Below are 20,321 nucleotides of genomic sequence, written 5' to 3' on the forward strand. Positions count from 1 at the left end.
ATATTTTCCCCCAGAAAAAGTTAGTTTTGCAGGGTATGAGATTTTTTTTTTTTTTTTTTTTTTTTTTTTTTAACCACTGCCATCCATATTTGAGCTTTGAAAATGCATTTTAAGTGGTTTTACTTGGTGCTACGGTCACGACCAGGGCAGGAATTTCAGGGACACCACTGATTTGCTGTCCCTGTCACTTAATTTAACCGATCCTTTCAGGACCCGGACAGCCTGGATCACAATCCCTGGCAACTGCACGAACCATGAAACTTTTCTTATCAGGGCAGTGCTAAAAATCCACACTTACACTCGCAGAATTGTTTAATTTCCTTGCTCTGCAGTCTCTGCGGGACGGAGGAGGGCGACTGTACGTGCATGGGCGCGCGTGTGTGTGTGCGAGGGTGCACGTGATAGACCGTAAATTACAAGGCCAAAAAGGTTGAAAATGACAAAGGTTAATGAAGCGTATGTGCCGGCTGGAGGACATTTAAGATATGTGTAAGGAATACTTGAGTTAACTCCACTGCCGCAGTAAATACTCAGAGATAGAATATTAATGAAATTAGCTCTATATTTTCCATTTCACACAGTCACTCAGTAATTGGATTGTGACTGCTCTGTAAATCTATGCCTAATTTACACACTGCCCCAGCAATAAATATTCGCTTTTTTGTTGTTGTCAGAGGTTCAAGCGGGTTCAGATGGGAAAGGACATTTAAGAAGTGGAACAAAGAAAGGGTTTAAGATTTATCCTCTGGGGCAAGTCAATTTTCCAGCTTCTACAGCGATGACAACTTGGCTGGGAATGACTTCATGGGAGTAAACAAGCTGGTCCAGAGCGACCCCACTTCCCGTTTACTTTGATTCCTGAGTAAAACCAGGAGCCAAAGTAAACAGGGCCATTGAGAGGTGCTGATTTATCTCCGGTTATCTCCACTGCAACCACTTACTGCGAAGGTCTTCGCTCGCTCTAAAAGTGTGAGCGGTAACAATGCATACTCGACTGTACAAAGGCACAATCAATTTGTCCACATTCCCTTCCAAGTAGGACTCCTCTTACCTTCCTTTGTGGAGTTAGCTATGAATGTCGTGCATGTTTCTCTTTCTACGTCTTAAGTTGCACCCCGACCCCGATGAGCCAGCAAGAGACGGAGAAAGAGAGTGGAACAGAGACACAGAAGGGACAGATCACTTTGCCAAATCATTTTTCACTTGTCGTCTGGGATTCTCTTTGTTTGATGAGGCACAATGCACCCCGCCATCCAAAAGAGATAAAGTAGGTAATATTCTCAGAGTTATTTTGCGCAAACACTCTTCCCAGAGAGGGAATGTGGCCGAATAGCTCATATCTGCTGTATGTCAGCTGTCGATAATGGGAAAGGAGGAGTTTTGCCGTGGGTCGTGCTTAAGCCAGAGGCAGGGGAGGGGGTGGAGCGAGTCTGGCTGGGAGAGAGCGAGGTATTCACAAGAGGGAGATAAATGTCAGTAGTAAACATGGGCTGCACCGAATAAAGGTCTCCACATCTCCTGGCATCACCAGAGCCAATAAAGGTGCGAAGGCAAGGAAGCAGGCAACTGTAATGACTTTAAATGAGACGAACTGCCGTGTGTGTGTGTGTGTGTGTTGATTCTCAAACTTTATCTGAACTACCCCGCACGAGGTTTCTTGAAGTAACTTGAAGTTATCTTGGCGCCACAATTAAAGGCCTCTATGCTTTCATCCTATATTGCATTTAGATACAGATCAATAATAAGCCATAAGCTTCTTACTATTTAAGGCACTAAATGAGCTCCCTTTGTCTCTCTCCAGAGGCAAACACTGACTTCACATCATCCTCCGACAGCTCAAGTTCATTCATCGCCTCATCACGGTTCGAATAAATGCGAGTTTACATTGTAGTTAACACTGCATTGAGATGCATTCAAAAGAGGCTTTGCACAATGGCAGACATATACCTTTAAATAGTAAGAACAGGTTAATATTCACCCATACAAAGAGACTCAACAGCTTTACTTGGACACTGGAAAATATGAATATATTTGTACTTCTGGGTAATGTTTCATTGGGAGTCAATAGGAATTAATGGGCTGAGGCAAACATAAAGCCAATAGTGATGTACCGAACTGGCTCGCAAACAGGCAGACCAGGTAAAAATCAACGCTTTATGCATGAAGACGGAGCAACACAATAAAACGAGATCGATATCATAATTTCACCACTGCATGCTGTTCTTACATTGCGTTGAAATCAATGCAGGCGGAAGGCAGTTATTTATCAGGAGGGCAAAATCTCTGATTGATCCTTTGCGGATTTTCTTTCATCTATAGGAGGGTGTCCCCTGTATCTCTTGTTATTGATGCTAAATAATACAGCAACGCACACAGAGATCCAGAGCATGCATTTTTAAATTATTAGGGAATTAAATTTAAACAACTCTTGTATTTTTTATTAGGCTGTCGTAATGTTAGTCAATGTTAAATATTTGACTGTCTCCACTGTCAACTGAGAGTTCAACCAAAACTTAACAATTAATAACTTTGCTCTGCTAACGGACATTAAAAAAAAAAAAAAAAAAAAAAAAGACTGGGGCATCGCTAATGAGCTATAGCTACAGCCTATAAAGTACCGGGACGGCCCATGTGCGCCCATGTGGAACCATGTTAACTTAGCCAATTGTCTGAAATGACAGTGCATAGGAAATCAATCCTTGTTCACGACTTCTTGGCATGAATATTCATGATGAGCGCTGCCGTCCAACGCTGATCTGTAGGGTTCTGAGTACTGGAAAGATATAAAGATAAAGATACACCCAAATAAAAACACTGTGATGCAGGTATTTCTAATTATGACTTATCTCTCCCCCTCCAGGCCGATCCACTTCATCGATCAGCGGCTTTCCACTGTTTGATCCATCTTATTAAACACAAGTGTTGTCTCTTGATCGGAGGCATTTAAGCCCCGGCTAATTGAATACTGTCTGACATTTTGGCTCAAGCAGACCCTGCCGGACCTGACTAACAGTAACATGTCAGTCTCAGCCTTTTGGTAATTGGATGTAGTCTCTGCGCCGGGCTCGCCGCCCTCACCCAAACGCATAAATCGGAAAGTGTAAAGGCTGAGTGTACAAACACAGAGCTACAGATTCATTATATGTGAATGAAGGCAGATAAGACAAGCAAGACGTGGTTTGGTGAATTGACTCGGAGCATTTCGAGTTTAGACATCTTGATCTGTTACTTAATGCCTTCACTCATCAGTTCATCAGTGTATTTGTCTTTTATTTTATGTTTTATGTACATGCTGCTCCACACATGTGCAACGAGAGGGATTAATAAACTTGAAAGAAGAAGAAAGAAAGAAGATTAATAAATAACATAACAGCACATGCTATTTGGTGCATGCCACCTGTTAGGCTACGCAGGGCAACATTATGATTCTGTATGTGGTATTCCTGTGTGAGCCTGGCTACACTCCCCTTACAACTCCTATTCTGTGTCTCCGCCGCTCTGTAACTGTCTGTCTCTGTGACACACCCTCTGTCAGCCCGTCTCTGTCTGCCTCCCGTCCTCTCTCCATCTCTCTGTCTGTCTGCATTTGCGTCGCCCCTCTCTCAGCTCGTTCCTCTTCGTCTGTCTCTCTCCCTCTGTATCACTTCCCCCTGCCTCTGTCTCTCTCTGCCCTCTCCTCGTGGGCTCCAGGGCGCTTGCCTCTCCACTCGTGGCAGCCATTTGGAGATTGTGCCTTAGGGCTGACAGATGTTCCATCCCCCTCAGCAGCGAGCTCCTTCCCCCAACAAAACCCTCATCTCTGAGCTTGTCCTCGATTGCATTGCCACCGCTGCATACACGCTGCTGCAGCCAGCCAGCCAGCCAGCAAACCAAACCGGCCAGCCAGCACGGCATAGCTGATTCACTGGGGCTCATCTCGCGTGCACTGGCTCCTTACAGAGCTAGTGATCAAAATCTTTAATGTCTTTTTTTATGTGTTTTTTTTTAATGAACTGAAAATATGCAGCCAATTCCAACTGGAAATGGCTTTTGTGTGCTTCTTCTGCACGCAATTTGATTTCCATAAATAAATGAAATAAATGGTAACTCTCCTCTTGACTTCTGTCTCTGGAGGTGAGATATTTCCTTTTTTTTTTTTAAATTGAGAGCCGAAAAACACTCTGCAAATCTATTTCAGAAGACAGGTGCATTAAAGAAGGAGAAGGAGTAGATCAAAAGCAGCAAATAAACTCTTGCACACTGTCTAACTTGCAGTGATACATTTAATGCGACATTTCAGTGCTAGACCTTGATCACCGTCATCAGGCAAATGTATCACTGCAAGATAGACACTGTGTAGGAGTTTGTTTTTATAATTCACCAGTTAGTGCATACATAAACAACAAAAGACAAATTGACTTCCAGTAAAAAATGTATGTATGCTACTAAAAAAGGGAGAAAGAAAATGAATGAGGAAAAAAAGGGGAAGCAAAATTAAACTAGAAAAACAGCACTCAGAAAAAAGCATACCTCCACCAACACCATGTTACCATCAAGATACGCCAGTTCCACATGTTGCATGTTTAACGAAAGTTAATCATAATCACTGCCATGCACACCTTGGGCCACCAATTTTCGTGCAAACTATTTGAACAATTGGAATGATGTCAAAATCGAACTTTATTTATTTATTGGAGATGGAGGTGGAGTGTACGTGGTGACCATCATTTCAAGTTTTTGTCATCAAAAATTTTTCTGCACACCTTTTAAAAATGAAATCCTGAAAATAATCAACTGCATTTTTACTCTAAACGAAGAGGAAAGCTTATGCAAACTGTCATTAACACTGTGATATAAAGAGACAAGGGTACGGTAGGAGTCCATTTCTGTCCCCTAAGGTACAGACTACACAAATATCCCCCCCCAGGGGCCAATTATTGGACCTCAAGGTAATTATGTGAACTTCAGAGCCAAAACACTAGATATATGTTCCTAAACAGTAAAAGTTACATATATGTACCATTTCCTCTAAATGTTAAAGTACAGTATCAGGAGCCAGTGTTTGTTATAAATATTAGTTTACGGTAGATTTTAACTCGAGTTTTAACTTGAGTAGCCTTGAAATTAAATCAGCTTTGTAGATATTTAGAGATGAAAAACAGGTAATACAATTCTCCAGTCAATATTGTAGTTCTGATGTAGGAACCAGACTGGTGTCTACAAGCTACAAACAATAAGTCCCCAGTGTCAAAGGTATCAAGGCTGCACCTTGGAGGCCCAAGTGACAAGCCACTGTACCCCTAAAGGTGCAGTTATGAGCTATATTTTCTGAGAGTGCAGGACCTGCATCAGGTCATAAAGAAAACTACATTTTTTTTAATGAATTTAGCAAAAAGGAAAAAGTCCAAATATAGTTTTGTAGTGAAAACAAAGGACTTTAATATATAAAAAATATTTTTAAAAAATGCAATAACAAAAAAATTGGGGAACAAAGGTTTGGTTATACCTTTTTAAGTTTGTTCTCTCACTGCACCAACCTGGGAATGAACTCCCCAACTGTCCTGAGGGTGACACTTAACTCTGTTACGGAGAAAAGCATCAACTTTATACCGTTATCGAAAGTTTATGTATTAAATAATGCGACTTCTTGCATCACCATGCCTTGGACACTCTCCGTTCTGTCTTGAAGGTGTGGAGACTCTGTTTCTCCTCCCGCTATACTTTTTGTCATTGCCATTTTGAGGACAGTTTGAGGACATGAAATATTAAAGTTCACTTTTAAGTCTGAGCTTGTTCCAAAACAGAGGCAATGAACAAAAGTCTTTGAACCTCAACAGTGGGAGAGATCTCATCTGGGATAAATTCATATTCCACCCACCTGCCTGTTGTTGCCGTCTGAGCCACACAAGGCCGTAATTGTTTTTGAACACTATGCATACAAACGCATGCACGCACAAAGGCGAGCAGACACGCGCGCGCACGCACACGCACGCATACGCACACGCCGGGGAACACAAATAGAGGCCTTTGCCGTGAAAACACTTGAGCCCGGTGATTGTTGTTTTAGTCAATACATTCATGAGAAAAATCAGTCATCTATTCCTTAAAGAGAACTCGCACGCTGAAAGTAAAGTAGCAGAGGTTGAATCCATCTGTCACTCATACGCTTCCCCTGGAAAACTCCTCTTTCATTTGAAACCATTAGAGGCAATGCCTATTTGTATGAGACAGCAATCTGTGAGCTATGCCACAAGTTCTTTTTTTTGGTGGTGGTGGTGGGGTGTTGTTTCTTTCCTTTTTTCTATATATATAGATAGATAGATTTACCCAACAGCCACCATCCACAGTTATTTACTGTAATAATGTGCTCTCACACAAAATTTCCAGCTAAAACCCCAAATCGTTTTCCCTAATGTTGTGCTCGAGACGTACGCTCTCTCATCCGCCGGCTCAATGTGAAGCCAGGATATGAAAATTGATGTAATTGCCATGTTGACGTGTTGTTTTCGGCAGAACCATGTCCACGGCTGACCCCTGGTCTCTCTCTCTCTCTCCCTCTCTCGCTCGGTGACTCCACTCTCTTTTTTCCTTGGTCTTTTGCTCATTCCTCTCTCCTCCACGTTCGCTGTCAGTCTCCCCTTCTCTTGTTCGCCGCTCCCTTTCCCTCTTTCGCTCGCTCACTGTCTCTTTCACGTTCTCTATCGTTTCTCCCTCTCTCTCTCTCTCTCTCTCTTTCCCCCACCTCCAGTGCTTTACCCCCACCACCACCACAACCACCCCCCCATCCCCTGTAGCCACAGAGGCCTGATTTACTTCAACGACTGGGTGAAGAGAGGGGCTTTTGTCTGCCACCAGCAGCAGTCACATGGCGCCATGCCGGGGGTGACAGCAAGAGTGACGAGCCTGCACCCGCTGCCACCTTCCTACACTAGTGCACGCACGTGTGTGTGTGTGTGTGTGTGTAAGCGCGTGAATAGAGAGACACAGGGAGATAAAGTACATGTGTTTCTTTGTCTGTATACATGAGAGAGAGAGAGAGGGAACACTTCAGGACTGGAGCACACGAGCACAAAACAAAATACCTGGCCATGCTGACTGACATTAAAGGGATGGTAAACCCTGCTAAAAACATGGATTTTCTGATTTAGTATTATTCTTGACTACTATCTTCATCATCCACCAAGATTTGAGACTTTCTAAAAGTCAGTTACTGTAATAAAATGGAGCATTACACTGCAAAAACGCAAAATCTTACCAAGATTATTTGTCTTATTTCTAGTCAAAATATCTCATTACACAAATAAGACATGATCACCTCAGAAGTAAATTGTTTTTAGACAATTTTCACTTGTTTCAAGTGAAAATTCACTTGAAACAAGTGAAAATTTGCTTGTTTCAATGGCAAAATTTGCCAGTGGAAAAAGTGAAAATTCACTTGAAATAAGTGAAAATTAGCTAGAAACAATTCCCAAACATGGGAGCGTCTCAACCACTGCAGAAACAATAGGCTTTTTTTCACAGCAGACATACTGATATTTGAAAACTGCAGGTATAAACAGGTGTTTCTGGTGACATTAATGGAGGTTCCGTTTCATTCCGGTCGAACAGAGCCATGCTCCTGCTGTTTTTCATGCGGGCTCACTGTAAAGGCTCTGCTACACTCAGGGCCGCCCATAAGGGGGGAAAAAGGGGGAAAGCGTTCTGGGGCTCAGCTAGGGACGCCCATTTTATCACCTACTGGGAAAAAGGAAAATACGGAGACAATGCCTGCATATTTCCCTTTCTCCAGTGCTCGGAGAAACTTGAGACAAAAACCTTAGGAGAGTCATACATACTCCCACTGTTTACCCACACTTCACTGGATTCCTTCACTTTGACATTCAGAGCACTAAGCAGAAATCACCGGAAAAAGTCATATTGATGGGAATCTTTCCGACCTCTGCCTTCCCTCCCATGTGACACGAGCGCGGCATTAATCCCCATCAAACCTAATCATTTAACTGAAATCAACCAATTTCAGGATGTCTTCCACACCCGGTGGTGACTATAAAAAAAAATATTTTAGTGACATATTACGCATTTTGGTTCACCGTTGCTCTCAACACGCTGCCGAACCGCGCCGAGGAGGCACAGGCTCAGTCAGTCGTGACAGACTGCCACAGGAAAGCCTGGCTGCCCAAAGAGGAGCGGCTCTGGCAGCAGCGCGAGGAGGGAATAACAGAGGCTCAGCTCCGCTTGTTGACACTACAACTAGTCCAGAACACCCCAAAACTAATTAAGCACCAAGCATTATCAGGCTGATGATGTTACAAATGAAAACAGAATGCCAGTCCTGGGGAACAGAGGGGGTAGGGGGATATCGAGAGAGCAGAATGCTAGCTTTTTGGTTTTATGTTGTTTTTTTTAAATATTCTGAGGGGGGTGAGAAACCGTAACATCCAATTAACACACACACGTCCAATTCACTTCTACACATATACACATACGTAGCCAACCAAACATACACACTGACAATATCATTAGTCACCATTAATGTATTGCAATTTTATTTTGTATTTGCTTGATATTATATCTTAGAATATTATATATATATATTATAACCAACTCAACCACTTGACTAAGGGCAGGGAAAAAAAAAAAAAGGAAAATTTGTAATGACATTGACATTGTTGTGATTATTTAATTTATTTATTTATGTAATTCACAGGCCAAATTATTTCCACACGTATTTGCCCTTGGAGGTTCTCTTTGGCAGTGATACACTGTATCTGGTCATGGCAGCATAGCTGAACTGAACTGAGCTGAACGTACTGAGAGAAAGACAGACAGAGACTGACAGAGAGTGTGCGTGTGTGTGTGCATTTGAGACAAAGAGACTGAGGGTATGTGTGAGAGAAAGAGAAAGCGAGCTGGTACATGTGTGTGTGTGTGTGTGTGTGTGTGTGCACATGTAAGAAAGAGAGCGATGGCACGTACAGGTGGGCCTGCCGTGTTGTCTGAAACCCCGCGTGTGTGCACGAGAGGCTGCACCGACGTGGCGGTATTGTGTCCCCGTCCGTGTGTGTGTGTGTCCCGGTGTGTGAAGACAGACATTAACAACCCATCGAGCTGTTTACAGGTCTTCATCTGCCTGCCACTCTGTGTGTTTAAACTGGACTCTGAGGCTGCTGTGCTTCCCCATTGTGCTCTCTCTGCGGCGCCGCCTCATTAGAGGATCCTACACGGGTTCCTTTGTGGGTTTTTTTGGTGGACCATCTCGCTCACGTAGCTTGCCAAGGTCCCACAGACCATACGCTGTTATTCCATTCATTTGGAATCTAAAAGCAGCGGCAACAAAAGGTAGCAACAAATAGGATAGGACTCTTTGCTCTCTCTTTCTCTCTCTCTCTCTCTCTCTCGCTTTCTCTCTCAGTTTTTCAGCTCAGTTCATTTTGCTGGGTGCTATTTATTGGCATGGCATGCATCTTCCATTCTTGGCTCCGCACAGAACGAACAGTATTCATTATGGAACAATTACAATCAGAGCAAAACAAATTGTGTGCTCTATATATATATAGAAAGTTTGAGATCATTCGGTATTGTTGTTTGTTTTCTGTAATGCTGTGCTTACAAAAAAAAAAAAAGAAGAAGAAAAAAACAGCAAACTTTGCAACTAAAGTGGCACGCTTAAAGGAAAATTACTGCCATTTATGCTTTAACAATGTAAAACAACCCGGCCGCAGACAATGTGGATGTGCGTTTGCCGGGTGCTTTTGTTGTTGTTTCTCATTTCAAGTCAAACGGAGATGATGGTGATGTCACACCGAGACAAGTCCCGCGCAGCCACAGTGGAGTTGAATAGGAATCAAATTTCCGACAATCTAAAACAACAACAGTAAATGTCAGCTTTCGGGGGTCAGTCCCTCGGCTTCTTCCCATATTTACCATTTTGCAAGTCATACACTGCAAAAAATCAAAATCTTACAAAGATTATTTGTCTTATTTCAAGTCAAAAATGTCTTATTACTAGTCAAAATATCTCATTACACTTAAAATAAGACATGATCACCTCAGAAGTAACTTGTTTTTAGACAGTTGTCTCTTGTTTCAAGTGAAAATTTGTTTGAAACAAGTGAAAATTTGCTTGTTTCATTGGCAAAATTTGTTTCTTGTTTCTAGCTAATTTTCACTTACTTCAAGTGAATTTTCACTTTTTCCACTGGCAAATTTTGCCAATGAAACAAGAAAATTTTCACTTGTTTCAAGCGAATTTTCACTTGAAACAAGTGGAAATTGTCTAAAAACAAGTTACTTCTGAGGTGATCATGTCTTATTTTAAGTGTAATGAGATATTTTGACTAGAAATAAGACATTTTTGACTTGAAATAAGACAAATAATCTTGGTAAGATTTTGCTTTTTTGCAGTGTACAGGGTCAAATCCATCGTAGCAGAGGCAGAGACACCGATTTGTCGTCCGATAGCGGCCTCAGCAGACCAGGATGCAACACGGCCGCGATGCATTTTGAATCTCGCTCTCGCTTTCTTCCTGTTGCTATCACTGTCCGGCTTTATTGTTTTCACTCTCTCCATCTACATTCAAACCCAGCTGGATGTGACATGTCCAGGTGAGTTCCTTGGGGCATGTCGAAAAGCATTGTGGGAAATGTAAAGGTGCTCACACATGATAAGCAGTATGAGCTGTGCTCCTCGCTCGGGCGGGCGCAGGGTCAGCGTCCACTGTCAGTAGCTCGGCTATTAGCGATATAGGAAAGTAAAACCTGGTAGCACCGTCTGACTGCTGGCCGTTGTGATATTTTTAAATTAACGGCATATAATGCAGGACAGTTTCGACTATTGGCATCTTGAATCTGATTGGACGCACTTCAAAAGGTGGTCAGCGAACAGTGTCCGTGTTGAAATGTACTGAACTTTTTTTTTTTTTTTTTTTTTTTTTTTGGTGAAATTAGATGGCAACAGACAAGGTGACATAAGCAAGGTGACATAGGGGACAAATAAATTACACCAAGTGAACACAAGATACAGACGGTGGACAGACAATACAAACCACCACAACACAACAACATAAAGTTGCAATGGTATGTATATAGGTGTGTGTGTGTGTGTGTGTGTGTGCCTGTGTGTTGATGAGAAAACAGAAGATATAGTAATATAATGAAAATAACTAAAAAAAACAAAACAAACAAACAAAAAAAAAAAAAAAAAAAAAAATATATATATATATATATATATATATATATATATATATACATAAGCATACATGCCCATATACACACATATAATATAATATAATACGAGCTGATACAACACATTATGATGTGATATAACACAATATGTAGTATAACATCGTATGATATAATATAGCATAGTAATCCATTATTATGTGATATATATATATATATATATATATATATATATATATATATATATATATACACATATATATATGACACTATATGATATGATAACATACATAACATAATCTAATATGAGCCGATATATCCTGACAATGACGATCATAAGAATAATAATTGATGATATATATTGCAATGAGGGGTGAGGCCAGACCGGGGTATCAGGGTGGCGAGCAAGAGGGCCCCCCACCAAGCCCCAAGCAGCACAGCTGGAGGCCCCAGCGGGAACGGGGGCGAGACAGCAGTGAAAGGAACCCACCCCACCACCCACTTTTTTTTTTTTGGATTGATTTGATTTTAATTTTGTGGCGATCGTGCCTTGGGCCGCACCCAGACCCAGGGCTGCTGGCCCGTTGCAGATTTGGCCTCCTGTGCCTCTTCCTGGTCAGGGCAACTCCCAGACCCTTATGTACTGAACTGAAAATGTACTGAACTTTGACTGCGGTGCAAAAGTGGAGAACTCGAGCTGTGTGTGCCGCCGGAGGTAGTGCCGCCGCAGAGTTGGGTGATAGTGTAACCACTGATCATGCGTGGGCAGCTTAAGAAATCGCTAACCTGAAGGCCCGCCTCTAGAGGTTTCATGACCTGAAACATTTCATCTCAGAGAGTGATGTATGATTATCTCATCAATCAGAAGGAGTCTCAAACGGGCAGCAGATTCACCAGAGTGTGGACTGGATGGTGGAAAGAATACCAGAAATGGCTCAAGCAGACGTATTGTTACTCCGGTGATATTTTACTTAAAGGCAGAATGAGCCGGACGATGTATAGACTCATCACTTCTGAGCCACGAGAGGTGTGTGCTGATGTGTGTGTGTCCGCAGAGACGCTGCCCTCTGCTTGGATTTTCTTGTTTTGCTGAGCTCGGGACTCTTCTGGGCGTCGGTCTTTGGGCAGCGGGTGTGTAGCTCCCAGCCAATCACAGCGCACAACGCCAGGTCCTAAGCACAGCACTGAGAAAAAATATAGGTGAAGCAGACAAAGCTTGTTCCACAACAAGAGGGAACCTGGGCTTGGCTTTCACCCACTGGTGAGCACTGAAGGAGAAAATGAGGATGGGGAGCGATGCCATGTTGGCCTGTTTTCTGCTGGACTCTGGTGCCTAGAAATGTGGTGGAATGTTCACATTTTCGGCGGTCATGTCATTCCGTTTCCATCCTAGGAAAAAAAAAAAACCTACTGGCAGTAAGTTTATCCAGGGAGGAGGGACCACCTTTGAACGTTGTGTTTGCAAACTGCAACCAACACATCCTACTCATTCTGCCTTCAAGTAGAAGCATTATTGGAAATGTCTACCTCAGTGGGAAAAAGTCAACCGTAGCTCGTATGAAATGTACTCCGAGTAAAAATTCCTGAGTTACTTTTTAGAAACAACTTTCAACTTTCAACATTTTTGCTTTCTTTTTTAAAAAATTTGGCCTGACCCCTCTGTGTAATGGCGACTCGTCAGATCTGTGAAGGAAAAAAGTTACCGACACAAGCTTTAATAAGCAGATGGGAGATGAGGCCGGATGAGAGAAAGTGGCTTCAGCAAAAAGGTAAATTCCAATACGCTGGAATGCATGAAACATCGTTGATTCGTGATTCATCAATACACAAAAAAGTATCTGAGGGTGGAATTTTCTTTAGCTTTTCTCTTGGACTTTTCTTCCTTTTGAGGATATTGTTCTCAAGGTATTTCTTCATAGTCACTGGCCTTTCTGTTTCTCACAATGTAACATAATGCGATATCTCTTATTGCAAGTGACTCTCCATCTCAGTTCTCCCCTGATAACAGACCGAACACAACTTTGCCTCCTTGTACAGCCAGCGACGCTCCTTCCCATGTCCCGCCTGCACTTTCTGTCACTTGTTCACTTTCGGTCTCCGTCTGCTGTGCTTGACACCTCTCCTGACCTCAAGCACGTCTCTGGCGCTGACAGGCCGCCTCATTGGATCGGACTGGGTGGGCGGGCCGGTGAGATCGGAGCGATGAGGTGGGGCTGCATTTCATCTTCATTATTAGGCGATAATTAACTAGGAGAAAATGACCCCTCCTGATTAGAGTTAAGGGAGGGACGTGGAAAGCGAGGTTGAGGAGGAGCGAGCAGAGACAGATGGCTCCGACCGTCACTTGGCCTCATACCGGCGAAAAGGAGGAGGGGGGGGGCAAAGAGAAGGAACGGCTGTAAATACCAACCCTTCCTTTGACTGCCTTTGATTAAAACACTGGAATTTATTAAAACGCTCGCCATTTTTACCCCTCTTCATCTGGTTTATAATTGATTAGTTCCGGAGAGTCAGAGGAGGAACAGAGAAACTATAGCCCAGCTATTAATATTAAAAATCAGAGAGTATTTTCTTTGAGGTCGGCTAGGGTGGGGACCACATTTTAATGAATGGATTATAATGGATCTCTCTAACACTGTGGAATATGACAGAACAAGAGAGAGACATCAAATAGAGCAGACATGACAGACAACATCTATACTATAATACATAATAATACATATACAGTACAGGCCAAAAGTTTGGACACACCTTCTCATTCAATGCGTTTTCTTTATTTTCATGACTATTTACATTGTAGATTCTAACTGAAGGAATCAAAACTATGAATGAACACATGTGGAGTTATGTACTTAACAAAAAAAGGTGAAATAACTGAAAACATGTTTTATATTCTAGTTTCTTCAAAATAGCCACCCACAATGTAAATAGTCATGAAAATAAAGAAAACACATTGAATGAGAAGGTGTGTCCAAACTTTTGGCCTGTACTGTATGTTATATATATTTATATTATATACACATATATAATACATACTGTACCTCTGTCTACAGACTAGGCCTGAATCTGACTTTAGTACAGCTACTTTTAGTTGACACCACAAACAATAAAACACTTAAACCTCCTCAAGACTGGCAATCCAATCAGTGAGTTCATCATTTACAAACGCATGCTGCATAGCTGAGCTTTGTCCAAACCCCGAGAACTTTATTTGAAATTCTCAACGAGATCTCAAGGTTTCCTTAGATGCCAAATATGACCCCTTGAATTAAAGGCGAGTATATAAAATGATGCACAAGTCATGCAGATATTTGCAGCCATAAAACAAATCTTGGCTTTGAGTATTTCACTCAACATAAAGGTGACGCTTCAATGAGGTGCTTGTAAACAACAGATACAGAATATGTATGTGACTTTGCTGTACACTATGGGGGAAAACATATAAAAAAAAAAAAAAAAACAACCATTGAAGCATTTTAAGGGAACATTTAAAGGAGTTTCACGGGTGAAACAGTGAAAAAGCAACCAACACATCCAAAGAAGATATTAAGAAAAAAAAAAAAAAAAAAAAAAAAAGGGCATTACCTTCCTCTTGTTGTTGGGGCTGACGTACAAATAACTGAGTATTGTCTTTGCTCCCACTTTCTCATTCAGCTTCTGGTACGTCGCTCCGTAGTCGGTTGACCTGAAATTTAATCAGAAGGGGCTGATGAACACTAGATGAATTACTTGTTGCAATTAAAAGTCCCCCCGAGAATTCAGAGCGGCGGGGGGAAAGAGCACTGACGCAATTAAGTCCCTCTTACGCTCAACACAGCAGCCTGAACCGCGGCGGGAGTGCAGGGGCCAAATTCATTGCGGTCACCGCGCACTGGCTACAGCCGCTTCCAAACAATAAAACAAGGCGGCGTGGATTACCAAATGCTTATGTTCTCTAACTCCAACAGCAGCTGAGTTCATGTAATCATCACTGTACATAACATTAATACAATGATAATCTTTTTGTCCTTTGCAGCTCCAATTTACAGGGATTGTTGTCGGTTATTAAATCAAACGTGTAGAATAGCTAATTAAAAAAAGCACCATATCACAATAAATTAAAGAACAAAATTATGATGGTAAAGAAATTATATCCTGTCATAAGAAGAGGAGGAAGAAGTAAAACATATTTGAGCTTAATTTAATTTTCATACTACCTGAGCAGCCTTAAGTTATTTACAACTATGCTTTGACATCCATTCAGCATTCCATCAACATTAATCAAACCAACACCTGACGTGATCTTACATTCAACCTGACACATTATCATCTTGCATTTTGTATTTCTCTAAGACTGTATTTTTTTTTAATTTTTCTAAATCTGTACGTTCTTTGATTTCATTGCACTGTGGCGTGAATTCTTTAGCGCACACATGTACACACACATCAAAAACGTACATGCACACTCATAAGCCATTATGCATAAAGCATCACCATTCCTCCAGGGAGGTTGTTTTGACCGATGTCCGACACCTTCTTTTGACACTTTTTATTCTAACACGCTCGATGCCGTGTCTGTGGCATCAAAACTTTTTGCGGCACGCTATGGCAAAAAAAAAAAAACACGACTCACTACAGCCTAAACACACCACATGTCTGAATATGCGGAGAAACTCAGCGTATTCGGCTCACACATCAGAACACAGTCACTATTAGAATGAAATCCCCCGTGTGCCTCGGTGACATTCACGCCGAGACACACACAGCTTAAATACAATATTGTGTATAATGACACAGGCTATGGCAGTATTAATCACAGCTGGAACATGAGAGCAGAGAAGAAAAAAAAAATAACGAGAACAGATTGTGGTTGCGTTAGCTGCCATGAAACATACAGAATTCTTCAAGACTGAATTTTAATTAATGTGCGCATTAGATACTGTATATGGAGACAAAAAGTGTCATTTAATTAATTTAATTGAATTCGGTAAATACTCGACTGCATAATTATCAGTTACCAATCAATTACGCTGCATTGTTAACATTTATTTGTTTGTAGCATGAAAGCGGATAGTAAGATGGTTGTTCTGGCTGCAGACAAAGAAGATGAGAAGTCTACCTCATGACTGTGGAAAATTCACTTGCCAAATATTTCCTTTTTCACCTTCGTTTTTATGCACTTTATGGCAAAATTTTGTTACATATGTTCATTTATGTTACCAGGGTGTCATTTTGGGGCCTACATTGGCAGAGGAAAGCTATAAACTAAAATCTCCATTATAACAAGTCATTTGGTCTCATATTCAGCATTAATATTTTGTTTTTCTAAAAACAAGTGAAAAAGCGCCAGTGAAATAATCCCACTAGTTTTCTGCATTTTTTTTTTTTTCTGGGAAGAAGTATAAATACGTCAGAACAAGGCAGAAATCAGCCAAATCAGCCCACTAGGATCAAGAAAATGACATTTGGTGTTGATTAGCATTGGAAACAAGTGGGATTTTCCCATTCCACTGACAGATCTTTTTTATTTATTTATTTATTTTTTTTTTTAGTTGTTTGAAGAAAAACAAGATTTTTAAGGCTGAATATGAAACTAAAAAAACTTGTTAAGATGTTTTGCAGAATGGGAGAATTGTCTGAACTGTACTTAAGTTAGTTTCCCTTGCCCTCACTCCACCTGCCTTACAAAAGCCCTGTATGTCCTTCATGGACCAACCTGGACTGTAATTAAGTGCCAAGTCAAAGGTGAGTCTTAAAGTGATCAGTTATGTTAAAAAAAACTGAATGCAACCATGATCTGTGAGAATCAGTGCATAGTGCACTGCGTCCTTCTAAAGAATAATCACTGCTAAGCATAGGAACGAATGCAATACTGATGAATATTAAATCTTTCAAATATGTCTTTAGTGGGACAGACAAAGTGGACAGACAAATCGCCTGTCTTTACTAAGTGTCTCCAAAGTGTCTTAGCTGACCCACAGAAACTGAATAGCTGTTAAATGGACATTTACCATGGTCACTTGACTAGTTCAAGAGAAATGGTGACTGTTCGTTGTTATGGTGACAACACTCGTTGGTGGGGCTGTAAAGTGTCGCTCACTGGCTTGAGTCCTTCTCCATTTTGGCCTATGCTGTCCACACTAAGCTGGCATTGTCTCTTCTCTTGGACCTGGGGCTATGATCTCAATTTGCTAATTTTAGTTCCAAGCAACCACAGAGCAAATTTGATCACCTCTCAATGATCTGCTAGCCTTCGACACTCCAACAGTCTCACAGCACAGTCAAATACGTCTTGAGACAGTCCATCTAAAAACTGTTGTGCTTCCTATCAAGTTTCATCTGGCATTTACTATGGCAGCCTGAATCCAGTTACTTCCCCAATGCAGGAGGCTGCTGCGTTCACTGACCTTTCAAGAAGTCGGACCTTAAAAAAAAAAAAAATCAGTCCTATAAATTTCAACCTGTGACAGCATGTGCTTAAATCAGGAGAACTTAATGGTCACACCCTGAATACTATTGAAGACAGCGTCCTTTTTTCGCCATGTCACTGAAATTTTGTGCATGATACTTTGATTTTCGCCTTCACTTTTTGTTGTCTTTTTGCCCCTAATTAACAAAATGAAAAGGCATTCTTTTAAGTAACGGTCAATTGAATTTTGCCTCTCCATGCTTTGTACTACTCCTTTGCTGGTTTGGGTGTTACTGTAAAACGTTACACTGGAATGGGAATATCCGTTCAAACTTATCAGTTGACTGCAAGATGTATATGACTGATGATTCAAAATTTCAGGATCAGCTCTATAAGAGATAGCTAATGGCAATAAAATAACTCTGCATTTAAAATTCTTATGCTAAGACCGATGCTGCACTCAGATGGAATCAGGGGGTGATGACGATGAACACTACAGGATGATGGATTGCAACAGTGATGTATTGTCTGCAGGAGGAATAAATATATTGTACACAATTGTTTTGTCTTTGTTTCAAATAATCATTTTCAATAGCACTAGTAGGCTAATTCAAACAGTTATAAAATGACGATATTAGCATAACCTGTTGTTACAAATTAAAGTGCCTATATATCGATGCAACTTCAAACAGCGGTCAAATAATCCTGGATTATGAGCTTCTCATTGTCCAGTTTCATTGTGTTTTCTGTTTTTGTGATGTGCTACGTAACATCCTGTTCTCAAATCCATCCAGGTGGATGGCAGGAAATTAAAATATTACATTTTGGACGACACTGCCATCTATAATTGTTATTGCCAGCATAATCTCCCGGTCTACTCTGATTTTACCAACCTGTTCTCATCCACAATGATGACCTCCGTCTACCTGATTCCATGTGAACACAGAACTAGAACATTTTCTATATACAACAATACAGCATCTTTGTAGAGGTGATGGTAAGCAAAACAGCATATGTGCAGTATGTGCAGTATGAATATATGTGAATGCATTTCCATTGTATTGCTGATGGAAAAACATGTAAAAAGGATGGACATCATATTATAGTGTGACACTTTTGTGTATGTGTCAGAAATTTCACAGCAACTTGGTTTGATATTATTATGCTTCAGGATTAAACTCGACAGGTTATTCAACTTGTATCTGGCACTTCTTGTGATTCCTGCTTTGCATTTTTGTACTGGTTTGACTTTCTTTGTAACTTTAATCAATATTTTCTAAAACAATTAGCACCACCACGTGAACAGTATTGGGTGGAGTCTATATATAGACCAACTGGGTCAGAGTCTTGATCAATGCCTAATTAAGACTCCATGTCGAAATGTTGCATCTATATGATGTACAAATAAAAGTGTTGAGAGCTCTGATCCAGAGTGCAGGTATACTCTCTCTATTTTTCTTGCTACTTTGTTGTACCTACACACCTGACTACTGTTGGGATGTGCATACATTCACTCCCTCTTCCAATGTATTAACCAGGCAGTTTGGATGTCGATCCATTCAGTGTCATAAGTAAAAGTTCATAATCTGATGAGGTATTATTTGCATCTAAATTTAGGTTTCTGCGACATGGGAACTGTCTCCCCTTTAAGCCTAGCCCTTTTGGTCCCATCTCCAAAGCACTATCAACTGCTGCTTGAGAAGAGTAAGCTCAGTTAACCTCAACACAGTTTAACATGCAAAACCACTGATGCATTTCATTACTGCACTTCGGGGCGGGTAATCTGCCCAAAAGAGCTTTATCTTCAAGAGAAAAAAGATAATATCACCTTCATAAATTGTTCCTACTGTGTCACAGCTGTCTTTATCAGCTCACCCCCTCATTCTGATACAATTACAATGAATGTCATAACACATGACAGGCATTTTAATTAAGATTCTGTAAGTACAGCGCACTATTGAATGAAATTGTGATTGTGTGCACACTGTCTGAGTAGCTGTGAGCATACAATATGTATTGGGAGTCAGATATGTATTCAGTATGGTGGCACCACAAAAAAAAAAACAAACAAACTGTGACATCACTGTGAATCACAGCTACTGTTTGGTATTATTAGATAATTCCTTGCAGCTTATTTAAAAACAAGGAGTGGAAGATAGAAATGTCTTAAGGTTTTAATTATTGTTTGAATTGTTTTTAGTAAAAATTCAAATGAAAATGATGACAAATAAAATAATTATGTGACACATTATGCATTATACAATGCAAGTACCATTTGTTGGTTTATATGGCAGGAGGCAAAGCCAGTTCCAACATTGTGCTCTGAAACTCAGTGATCAAAAATACTGATCAATTCTTAAAATAATAAAATAATGAATAATAAAATGCAAAAGGAGCTTTAAATCGCATTAAATTTGGCCAGTCATAATTGCATAATTGCATTGCTTGGGTGGGCAGTGGGATATCAGGGGTACATTACAGGCCACCCTCTGGACTGTACTTAGCCCATTACACGCAGTAGTGGGTCTTGTCCAACATGACTGGCAAGCAGAGGCACTTCATAATTTCTTCTTCCACTTCATTTACATAGAACAGAGTTAAGCCAGCTTTAAACAGTTGGATCAAGACCAACACTGGATGAGATGAGTGCTGAAATATTCAAATGTTGGTCAGCTGTGCTAATGCGAAAATTGTGTTCGGTTAAAATTATGCTTTTCCGACTGTCTCTAAAGTTTGGAGAACTTATCTCAGCTGTCACGTTTAATTTACTTTG

At 40.9% G+C, this 20,321-nt stretch overlaps 1 protein-coding gene across 1 annotated transcript in view; it reads right to left on the bottom strand.

Moving 5' to 3' along the window:
* Positions 1–20,321, bottom strand: part of sorcs1 (sortilin-related VPS10 domain containing receptor 1) — a 146,545-nt gene that overhangs the window by 47,698 nt on the left and 78,526 nt on the right. Inside the window, exon 3 of the mRNA XM_030062837.1 lies at positions 14,746–14,845. Within this exon, the coding sequence (XP_029918697.1) occupies positions 14,746–14,845 (100 nt within the window). The remainder of the gene's footprint in view (positions 1–14,745; positions 14,846–20,321) is intronic.

Source organism: Myripristis murdjan, chromosome 1 (assembly GCF_902150065.1).
Source record: "Myripristis murdjan chromosome 1, fMyrMur1.1, whole genome shotgun sequence".
Taxonomy (NCBI): domain Eukaryota; kingdom Metazoa; phylum Chordata; class Actinopteri; order Holocentriformes; family Holocentridae; genus Myripristis; species Myripristis murdjan.